This window comes from Notamacropus eugenii, chromosome 4 (assembly GCF_028372415.1).
Source record: "Notamacropus eugenii isolate mMacEug1 chromosome 4, mMacEug1.pri_v2, whole genome shotgun sequence".
NCBI classification, from domain to species: domain Eukaryota; kingdom Metazoa; phylum Chordata; class Mammalia; order Diprotodontia; family Macropodidae; genus Notamacropus; species Notamacropus eugenii.
The window spans coordinates 473,128,472-473,140,320 of record NC_092875.1 but is presented as its reverse complement, the minus strand read 5'-3'; the positions used below and the strand labels follow the sequence as shown (position 1 = coordinate 473,140,320).

The following is an 11,849-nucleotide window of genomic DNA, read 5'->3' as shown; positions in this document are numbered from 1 at the left end:
GGCTGCACGTGTCCTGAAGTCAGCCGATCCTCCTATACCCAAGCCATGCTTCTGGGTGGCCTGAGGCAACTGAGGGTTCAGCTGCGAAAAGTAGAGTCCACGCTGACCCCGGGCAGCTGGCTGCGGTCTGTGTGCCGCAGCAGCAGCGGGCTCCCCTGCCAGGAAGGGTGAGTGCAAGAGATCGGAGTCCTGGGCCTGCTTGGGCCTGGGCTGGAGAGAGGGATGAGAGGGGAGGGTGGAAGTGTTGGAGAAGAAAGAGCTAGGGCTCAAATTCAGTCCGAGTTTCTAAGACGCTCAACAGAGTCCAGGGAGGAAGGAGAGGAGGAGCTGTCCAGCTCCTTTGCCAATTTTTCTTTTCTGAGGAAAACCACAGGATTTAAGGCTGGCAGCAGCGCGTCTTTGCTTTTTAACATCGCCATTCTTACAAGTCAAGATCCTTCGCTTTATGAAGTGCCACTCAGCTCATATTACGGTTTAATTTAACATAAATTTCCCTAATCTGAATAATAATTAGTGCAAACTCCTTCAGGGAAAGGATGGCATATTTTCTTTATATTCCCAGCGACCAGTGCTTGGCATTCCCTCCCCCCATCTGTGTAGTTAGCTTCCAGTGAGCAACACCAGCTGTCAACACAGAGGGGCATCTCCTTTGCAACTTAAAGTCTTAGAAAGTTGCCCGAGACACTGAGAGGTCACCTGACTTGTCCACAGTTAGACAGACAGTCAGCATCAGAGGCTGGAGTCTTCCTGACTCCCAGGACAGCTCTCTCTCTCCATTACCCCACAATGCTTCTCACCCGATAACTGTATGCAGCCAATCAACAGCTGTTGGATTGTTCACTGTTCACTACTGAGAGTGAAATAAAGATTTGGCAAAGATGAACTGATCAGCGATTACAAGGATTACTTGCTGGCAGTTAAATAAGAAAATTTATGTCCACAAATCCCATTTGGCAACTGCTTTATTATATTAGCCAAATAATCATAAACTTTCCGTTTTGCTTTGTGCTGTGTAAACACAGCTGCTTTTTCAGATGACAAATGATGTTTATTTAGGAGGGTGGTTAAAGTGACAAAACAAGAGTCACCCAATATGACATGAATGGAAGCAGAGAAATATGTGTAGCTCCAGTGAGTGGGGTAGAGTTGGGGGAGAAGAGAATTCCAGTCTGAAATCTTCCTCTTCTTTGTTGTAGGATTTGTGAGTGACCAATCACTTGGTTTCTTTGGGTTTTAGTTTCCTCATCTATAAAATAAGGGGATTGAATTAGCTGTTTTCTTATCACTCTAAATTTGGTGCTTTTGCAAGAAATAGATAACTTTTGATCCTGTTTGAATAAAGAGGCTGTGCTTATGTTTCTGCATTTATACTTCTCTTAATTGACTATCAAAACATTGAAGTACTTTTTCTCCTGCCAAAATCCTTGTGAAATTCTAGAAAGAAAGAAATCATATTTTGAAGTAATGGGCAGACAACTTTACAAATCTCCAGTGGAAAGAATGTTGTAACAAAGAGCACTAGGTTGAAATTAAGAATAGAAAAAAAAATCTATTAAATACTTGCAACGTACTCATTTGATATTTACTACAACCCCACAAAGTGGATGCCCTGCTGTTGTGATCCCCATTGTGCAATTTGGGAAACTGAGACTGAGGTTTAAGTGACTTCCTAGCATCACATAGCTAGTAAGTATCTGAGGCCAGATATGAATCCAGCTCTTCTTGACTCCAGGTCCAGGGCTATATCCACTGTACCACCTATCTGTCAGGGTGGAGAGACCAAGGTTCCAGTCCAAGGTCTTTTACCTGCTAGCCCAGGGGCTTAGGTAAATTGTTTGCTGTCTGTGTCTTGATTTTCTTATTTGTAAAATGAGGGGATTGGACAAGATATTTTCCAAAATCTAATTTAAGTTCTGATATTCTACACTTCTGTATCCCCACTGAGAAATATAAATGTGTGAGGTTTAAAAGTTAATTTGTTACAGAAAATAGCCAATCCACAAAAACATGGAGCAGGTTGTTTTGGTCCAAAGTACAAAAGGAGATGATAAAAAGTTATAGTTTAAAGGACAGTCAAAAGAATAAAGAAAAACGGATCTTTACATTGAGTACCATGGTGTGATATGGCAGTTAGAAGTTCTCTGATCTCTGACACATGCTAGTTTGTGTGACCCTGAAGAGACCTTTTTTTTTAATTTTATTTTTAATTTCTGGAATAAATTAAGCATTTCCATAACAAAGTGCAATAAAAAAGATGATTGTACATGAAACTGCAAATCTATTATGCACAACTTGGTATTCCTTTCAAATGTACAACAAAATTATGTACATTTTTTTCTATATTTCCTTCTATTTCTCAGTTCTTTCTCTGGATGCAGATATTGTCTTCCTTCATAAGTCCTTCATAGTTACTTTGAGTATTGATAATAGACAAAATAACTTATTCACTTGAAGTCATCCTTAAAACAATATTGCTGTTACTGTATAGAGTTCTCTTAGTTTTCCTCATTTCACTCCTCATTGTTTCAAACAATTCCTTCCATGTTTTTCTAAAATCATTGAGCTTGTCATTTCTTACAGCACAGTAATATTCTGTCACAATCATATACTACAACTTGTTCAGCCATTCCTCAGTTGATGGGCATCCCTGCAATTTCCAGTTCTTTGTCACCACAAAGAGAGTTGCTATGAACATTCTAAGATATATAGGTGCTCTTCCTTTTTTCACTAAACATTTTTGCAAATAGATCAAGTAGTGTTTGACCCAGTATTGCTGGGTCAAAGGGTATAGGTAGTTTAATAACTCTTTGGGCATAATTCCAGATTGCTCTCCAAAATGGTTGAATCAATTCACAATTCCTCCAACAGTAAATTAGTGTCCCAATTTTTCAACATTTTTTCCAATATTTGCCATGTTCCCCTTCAATCATTTTAGCCAATCTGTAGGTGTAAAATGATATCTCAAGGTTGTTTTAATCTGCATTTTTCTAATCAATAATGATTTAGAACATTTTTATATGCCTATAAATTGTTTTAATTTCTTCATTGGAAAACTGCCTGGGGCAGAACCAAGATGGCAGAGTAGAAAGACACTTATACTAGTTCTTCCCTCACAGCCCATAAAATACCTGTAAAGAAAGACTCTCAACAAATTCTAGAGCAGCAGAAGCCACAGAACAATGGAGTAGGGAGATTTCCAGCCCAGGGTGACCTGAAAGGCCTATGGAAAAGGTCTATCATACCAGACATGGAGCAGAACTTAGCCCAGCTTTGGTCCAGTGGCATGGTGTGGGGAGGAGGACCTGAGCAGGCCTCTGGGGTGGAATTCCTAGTGTCAGTAGCAGTGGTTTGCAGATCCCTCAACTCACAACTACCAGAGGTCAATGAGAGGGTTTTTTCAGCTGCCCAAGAAGGGAGCAGAGTCTTCCCATAACTCCAGCCTCAGGTGGCTGTGGCAGAGGCCACATCGGGTAGCAGCAGCTCCCACAGCAGCCTGCATCTGTTGTCTGATTGTAAAGGCCCTGGGGGAATTGAGCAACTTATCTGAATCTCAGCCTCCAGTGCTGGCTTGGTGGAACTGGAGACCAGGTGGTTGTGGAGAGGAAATTCTAGTACTCACAGATTCTGGGCACAAAAGTTTCTGGTTGCTCCTAGACCAGTGTACATACTTGATTGTGCCATCTTAGAGGAATGGAGATCTTACAGATTCCCAGAGTATACCCTACTCTTGACAAAGCACCCAAAAGTCAAGTAACTGGTTGGGGAAATGCTCAAAAAAGGGGAAAAAATAAGACTATAGAAGGTTACTTTCTTGATGAACAGATGTCTTCTCCCATCCTTTTGGATGAGGAAGAACAATGCTTACCATCAGGGAAAGATATAAAAATCAAGGCTTCTGTATCCCAAACATCCAAAATAAATATTCAATGTTCTCAGGCCATGGAAGAGCTGCAAAAGGATTTTGAAAATCAAGTAAGAGAGGTGGAGGAAAAATTGAGAAGAGAAATGAGAGTGATGCAAGAAAATCATGAAAAGTGAGTCAACAGCTTGCTAAAGGAGACCCAAAAAATGCTGAAGAAAATAACACCTTGAAAAATAGGCTAACTCAATTGGCAAAAGAGATTGAAAAAGCCAATGAGGAGAAGAATGCTTTAAAAAGCAGAATTAGCCAAATGGAAAAGGAGGTCCAAAAGCTCACTGAAGAAAATAGTTCTTTAAAAATTAGAATGGAACAGATGGAAGCTAATAACTTTGTGAGAATCCAAAAAAATTACAAAACAAAACCAAAAGGATGAAAAAATGGAAGATAATGTGAAATATCTCATTGGAAAAACAATTGACCTGAAAAATAGATCCAGAAGAGACAATTTAAAAATTATGGGACTACCTGAAAGCCATGATCAGAAAAAGAGCCTATTCATCATCTTTCATGAAATTATCAAGGAAAACTGCCCTGAGATTCTAGAATCAGAGGGGAAAATAAATATTGAAAGAATCCACTGATCACCCTCTGAAAGAGATCCAAAAAGAGAAACTCCTAGGAACATTGTGGCCAAATTCCAGAGTTCCCAGGTCAAGGAGAAAATATTGCAAGCACCTAGAAATAAATAATTGAGGTATTGTTAGGATAACACAAGATCTAGCAGCTTCTACATTAAGGGATCAAAGAGCATGGAATATGATATTCCAGAAGCCAAAGGAACTAGGACTAAAACCAAGAATCACCTATCCAGCAAAACTAACTATAATACTTCAGGGGGAAAAATGGTCTTTCAATGAAATAGAGAACTTTCAAACATTCTTGATGAAAAGACCAGAGCTGAAGAGAAAATTTGACTTTCAACATAAGAATGAAGAGAAGCATGAAAAAGTAAACAGGAAAGAGAAATCATAAGGGACTTACTAAAGTTGAACTGTTTACATTCCTACATGGAAAGACAATATTTGTAACTCGAAATTTTTGTCAGTATCTGGGTAGTCAATGGGATTATACACATGCACACACACACACACACACACACAGCACAGCACAGGGTGAGTTGAATAGGAAGAGATCATATCTAAAAAAATAAAATTGAGGGGTGAGAGAGGAATATATTGGGAGGAGAAAGGGATAAATGGAATGGGGTAAATTATCTCTCATAAAAGAGGCAAGAAAAAGACTTTTCAATAGAGGGGAAAAGGGGGGAAATGAGAGGGAAAATGTGAAGCTTACTCTCATCACATTTGACTCAAGTAAGGAATAAAATGCACACTCATTTTGGTATGAAAACCTGTCTTACAACACAGGAAAGTGGGAGAGAAAGGGACAAGCAGGGTGGGGGGGGGGTTGATGGAAGGAAGGGCAATGGGAGGAGGGTGCAATTAGAAGTCAACACTCTGGGGAGGGACAAGGTCAAAAGAGAGAATAGAAGAAATGGGGGGGGCAGGATAGGATGGAGGTAAATATAGTTAGTCTTACACAACATGATTATTATGGAAGTCACTTGCAAAACTGCACATATGTAGCCTATATTGAATTGCTTGCCTTCCCAAAGGGGATGGGTGGGGAGGGAGGAAGGAAGAGAAGTTGGAACTCAAAGTTTTAGGAATGACTCTTGAGTTTTGTTCTTGCATACAACTGGGAAATAAATACACGTAATGGGGTATAGAAATTTATCTTGCCCTACAGGACAAAAGAGAAGATGGGGATAAGGGAAGGGAGGGATGTTAGAAGGGAGGGCAGATTGGTGGTAGGGGTAATTAGAATGCTTGGCGTTTTGGGGTGGGGGAGGGGAGAGATGGGGAGAAAATTTGGAACTCAAAATTTTGTGGAAATGAATGTTGAAAACTTAAAATAAGCAAATAAATTTTTAAAAAAATAAGAAATAAAAAGACTAATAGATATCAAAAAAAAGAAAGAAAGAAAGAAAGAAAGAAAGGAAGAAAGAAAGAAAAAAAAAGAAAGAAAACTGCCTGTTCACATCCTTCAATCATTTATCAACTGGGGAATGACTTGTATTCTTATATATTTGACAGAGTTATTTGTATGTTTTAGATATGTGAGACCTTTATCTGATAAACTAGAAATTCCCCCCCCCCCCCCAGTTTTCTGCTTTCTTTCTAATCTTGGCTATATTTGTTTTATTTGTACAACACCTTTTTAACTTAATGTAATTGAAATTACCCATTTTACAAGTAATTTTGCTCTGTCTCTTATTTATTCATAAACTGTTCACTTATCCATAAGTCTAATAAGCAGTATGTTTCAGGTTCTAATTTTCTTATAAAATCTCTTTTTATAATGAGATCATGGATCCATTTTGATATCTTATCTTGGTAAATGATGTGAGATATTCATCCATGCCCAGTTTCTGTTTTCCAGTTTTCCCAATAATTTTTTTTTTACCAAATAATGAATTCTTATCCCCAAATCTTACATTTTTATACTCTTCAAATACAAAGTTGTTACATTTATTTGCTGCTATAAATTATATGTCTATTCTTTTCCATTGATCCACCTTTCTGTTTCTTAGTCAGTACCAATTAGCTTTAATAATTACTGCCTTAAAACACAGTTTCAGAACTGGTGCTGCTAAGCATCCTTTCTTTATACTTTTTAAAAAATTATTTCATTTAATATTCTTGACTTTTTACTTTTGTAAATAAATTTTGTCATTTTTTTCTAATTCAGTAAATTTTTTTGGTAATTTAATTGGGATAGTGTTATTTAAATCTGAGTTTACTTGTATAAAAAGTCTTTTATAATTTTGTTTATATAATTCTTGGGTTTGTTTGGGCAGGTTTTTTTGTTTTTTGGTGTTTTTTACTGTCTAGAGTTTACAATTGTTTAACTATCTTTTCATAATTTTCTTGAATTGCTTCTATTTTGTCCTAATTTTTCCTCATTCTCTTTTATTTGACTTTTTAAATTCTTTTTAAAGTTCTTCCAAGATTTCTTTTTGGGCTTGTGATCATTTGACATTACTCTTTAAACTAGAAGTGGCTTTTTTTTTTAACTTTTAACTTTTCAGTGCTCGTTGTTTCAAGTCTATAATTGTTTGATTCCCAAGGGGCAGAACCTTGTTTGAAGGGTCTAGTACCATGCTGCCCATGAAATACCTATGCTGTTCCCTATTGACTTCTGTTCTCTTCTTCAAATTATCCTTTCTGTGTGGGAGTGTTGCTATGTGGAAGCAGCTGTCTCTCCTTTTGCTCTGCAGTACTTTATACATTAAGACTGTAAGGGATATATGATCCCATCTGTGTGTGTTCCCTACAGATAACAACCCATCTGCATCTTTTCACTCCTTGTGATTCTCATCTTTGCTCTCCTATAGGTACCAAACAGAGGATATACTCAGAGTGCTAGAGGTGTCCTCTAAATCTTTTTACATTTCATTGGAAAAAAACACCCAGGGATCATAAATACATTATTGGAGATAACAGAGTATGTGAGGTCAGCAGAAGTATATATGAATAAATAGTAGATAGTGATGAGTGGTACAGTAGATTTTTGTTATTTTTGAGTGATTTCAGTAGTTCTGACTCTTCATGATCCCATTTGGGGTTTTCTTGGTGTGGTTGCCATTTCCTAGGTGAGGTTTGCCATTTCCTTCTTCAGCTCATTTTATAGATGAGGAACTGAGGTAAACGGTTAAGTGACTTGCCCAGGGTTCCACAACTGGTAAGTGTCTGAGGCTGGATTTGAACTCAGGAAGATGAGTCTTCTTGACTCCAAGTCCAGTACTCTATCCACTGCACCACAGAGCACTGGAATTGGAGTTAGGAAGACTTGAATTCTACCCACTGTGCCACTTAGTTAACTTTATTTTTAAAAATACTCAATTCTTGATGATCTTAATGAATAAATATTTCTATTTACCCCAATTCTCCAAGAGTTAGATGTACTTTAACTTCATTAATTATCTACTGCCTTGGATTTCTGAGAAGCATTTACACATATGAAATGATTTTTATCTATATGAGGAGCACTGAATATAAGTAATTTTAAAATTATTTTTCAGAGAAGGGAAAACATCTTCCTTTTCGGAAACAAGATGGAAAGACACAGCAGAGACAGTAATCATTGGAGGTGGCTGTGTTGGTGTGAGCCTAGCTTACCATCTGGCCAAAGCTGGGATGAAGGATGTGGTGCTTTTGGAAGCATCTGAACTCACTGCTGGATCTACATGGCATGCAGTAAGAAAAGTGCTATTCATTCAACAATCTTAATAAGCCTCTACTATGTTCTGAGCATTGTGCTAGGGAATGAAGATAGGATGGAGATATACGTATAATTAAGATACCACTCTTGTCCCTACTCTCCACTTTCTACCATAAACTCATTACCTATGATTTCCCCCCCTTTCCCTTCTTTAGTATAGGGGACTCTCAGATTAAAAAAAAAAAACTCCTACTATCAGTGCAGATGAAATTTACCATCTTGGTGAGGTGTTTGGGACCACTGAGATTTGAATTTTGCCCAGGGTCACATAGCAAACATGTGTCAGGCAGAATTTGAGCCCACGTCTTTCCTGACTCAAAGCCTAACTATACCACTCTATTGCCATATCAAGGGTCCTTGATCTTCCCTACCATAGACCCCATTGACAGTCTGATAAAACTTGTGAACCCCCTTTCAGAATGCTACTTTTTAATTCATAAGATAAAATGCATGGAATTACAAAGGAAACCAATTTTATTAAAATAAAATTATTAAGATATTTTTTAAAAGCCCATAGACTCCAAGTTAAGAAGTCCTACAGAGTCTCTAATAAATGCACTGGAATGATTACCTGTAAACTGAAGGGAACAGAATTTTTCATTTTGGAATCAGCTCGGTTTAAATCCTGGCTCTGCCACTTCTTACTGAGACATTGGATAAGTTGTTAAATTTGAAAAAGAGGGAGAGGGAGAATCTTTTGATGTCTGTAGACTTTTTATTGAAGGGAATTGTTGTTGTGGTTGTGTTTGTCCTTCATTCTAGAAGGGGACCAAGGCATCAAGAGGATGGCATGACTTGCAGTTGACTTTGATTTGAGTGAGGGAGGGCTGTGCAAGGTCACCAACCTCACTTTCTTCTCCTGAGCCATCTGTGTCCAGTGGTTTGATATTCATCAGGATGGCTGGAGATGGCCCAAGATGCAATGTGAGACCCTGTTCCTTTCAGGCTAAGGTCTCATCACATTCTCACTTTGAGTGAGATACACCCATTCAATGATTGGAGGATCCTCGTTGGCAGCCTTCAGGGTCATTGTTTACTCACTGACCTCCCCAAAAGAGCAACAGCTCTAATGGTTACAGCGTTTCCTTCACAACAATCCTTTGAGGTCCATATGTCTGGTCCCCAAAGGAAAAATCTGAGATAAGGCAACCTAAACTCCCAGTTAGGGAAGTGGCAGTGCTGAAACTCTTACCCAGCTCTGGCTGATGCTCATTGTCTTTCTATGAAACCTGCTACTTTGTTGCCACCTCCTCTTCCCTCCCCCTAAAGAGCTCATCCCTGGAAGCTCCTGATGTCAGTGAAATCACAAGCCTGCTCCAACTCAATACAATCTCCACGCCTACAATTACTTCAAAGAAATGTATTTTAAAGAAGTATACATGGTTGGACACATAATGATAACTTTGTTACTGGGATATCTCCTACTGAAAATGTTCTCTCTGGCCTCAGAACTCCCCAGATTACTTTGTATCTTTTGTTTATCCCCTCCCCCCCCCAGCCCCCTACTTTGTAACAGATTTATTTTTTTTCTGAGGACAGAGACCAATTCATTGGTACCTTGCACACGGTGCTTTAGTAAATGCTTTTTTATCTTAGTTTTTGTTTACTTGTTTGAATTGACGAACGGAAGCTCATCTATTTGCTCCACCTTCACAATGTCTTATTCTGAAAGACTAAACCTGGTACTTTACATTAATTCATTTATTCAGTGGCAAATATAGAGAATGTCCCTCAAGTCTTAGGGAATTTTTTATGCTATTAAAGCTTAAGAGTGCCCTAAGCCTTTTGGGACACTGGCACAGCCTGAAATTCAATGATGAACTTCCAATTTAGTAGAAGAAATAAGTCACACATTTACTTCAAAAATTCATTTGATCAGGGTTCTCATTGACATGGGTGGAGATACCTTTGCGGGCAGCTCAAATTCACCCATGACTCCTCATTCTGTTTAATTCTTGATGCCACTGCACAGATCTGCAAAGTGTCCACCCAGAGGACCAAGGACCTCCTATGATTTTTTTTTTCCCTTTTGTAGGCAACAGTGGAATGCGAGGGCTAGTCATGCTATCCACATGGTCAGCTCACCTCCTTTTCTGATCATACATGTCCTCTATGATATTCCTTAACACCACTTCTAAAAGCATTATATAGCTTTTGGAGGTTTGCTAAGTGCTTTATACATACAACCTCATTTTATCCTCGTCACAACCCTGGTAGGTAGTGCTTTTATTATCTCCACTTCACAGTTGAGGAAACTGAGGCAGATAGAGGTTAAGTGATTTGCCAAGGGTCACAAAGTTAATAAGTGTCTAAGGTTGTCTTTGAATTCAGATCTTTCTGACTCTTAAGTCCAGTGCTCTAACCACAACCTAGCTGTCAAATATAAATACTTCTATTAAAAAAGAGACTGTTACTAGAGCATGAGAAGTCTGAAGGGAGCTATAGGAGTTCAGAAAACAGAAAGCTATATGTTAGGCTGGGAGAAAAGAAAAAGCTTTATAGTGGAGGTGACATTCAAGCCAAACTCCTCAGTTCATCCCTGGGACTGATACTGTGGTATTAGCTATATAATTCTCAAGAGACAACTATAAAAATCCTGAAGAGGCTGATTTTTTTTCTTTCTTTTCCAAGGCAGGTTTAACAACTTATTTCCATCCTGGAATAAACTTGAAGAAAATACATTATTATAGCATTAAGCTTTATGAAAAACTGGAAGAAGAAACTGGGCAGGTAAATGGATTAAATGAAAGAATTTATATTCAGATCAACATTGACTTTGATAAGCAAGGTTCATAAAGAGATTTAAACTGGTGAAAAATGCTTTTCTTTTCAGTTTTATTGCTTCTTCTCATCTATGTGTATGAGAACATGCAATTACCTCTGCAGCACACAATTATGATGTACTGTAGGAATCAAATTAGAGTGTGCTGTGGAACTCTCTGGGGTTCATTTAGAAATCAATTCAGCCTGCAATATCTTAGAATTTAGTCTCTATATCATCAATTTTTCTGCCTGTTTTTTTTTTTAAAAAGTAAATAGGGAGCCACTCTCAAAACAAAATACCAGTATTATACATAGAAATCTATAAGTTGAGATCCTTCTGTATTTGGTCTCTGAGTTGTCTGAAAGTCACATACGCCAGGTTTTCCACAGGTCTCCACAACAACAGCAGTAATGGCAGCCACAGGTGAGGTTTACTTAAATACTTTAAGGTTTGCAAAGAGTCTTACATATGTTATTTCGTTTGATCCTCACAACAACCCCCTAGAGAAGTGCTGGCATTATTATTCCTGTTAGATTATAAGCTCCTTGAGGGTAGGGACTGTCTTTTGCTCTTTTTGTATCCTCAGTACTTAGCATGGAGCCTGGCACAGAGTAGGAGCTTAATAATTGTTGACTGATTGATTTTATATATTTCTTCAAAAAACATTAATAGCCCATTGGACAATATCTAAAATAAGTGATACCAGAATTCAAGGTTCCAAAGAGCATTCTCTTCATCTGCTGGCTCATACCTTTCTATCTACAAACATGTACATGTTTCCCCTATACTGAAAAACCCTCCCTTGATCCTTCCATCCCTGCTTTCATCCTATATCTCTCCTGCCCTTTGCAGCCAAACTCCTCAAAACTCCATCTACAA

At 38.2% G+C, this 11,849-nt stretch overlaps 1 protein-coding gene across 2 annotated transcripts in view; it reads left to right on the top strand.

Annotated features, from left to right (window-relative positions):
- The first annotated feature begins 45 nt into the window (after window positions 1–45).
- The window catches only part of DMGDH (dimethylglycine dehydrogenase), a 103,221-nt gene continuing 91,417 nt past the window's right edge, over window positions 46–11,849 (top strand). For both annotated transcript variants that reach the window (XM_072606418.1, XM_072606417.1), the window contains exons 1-3: window positions 46–167; window positions 8,007–8,181; window positions 10,838–10,936. In XM_072606418.1, the coding sequence (XP_072462519.1) occupies window positions 46–167; window positions 8,007–8,181; window positions 10,838–10,936 (396 nt within the window). The remainder of the gene's footprint in view (window positions 168–8,006; window positions 8,182–10,837; window positions 10,937–11,849) is intronic.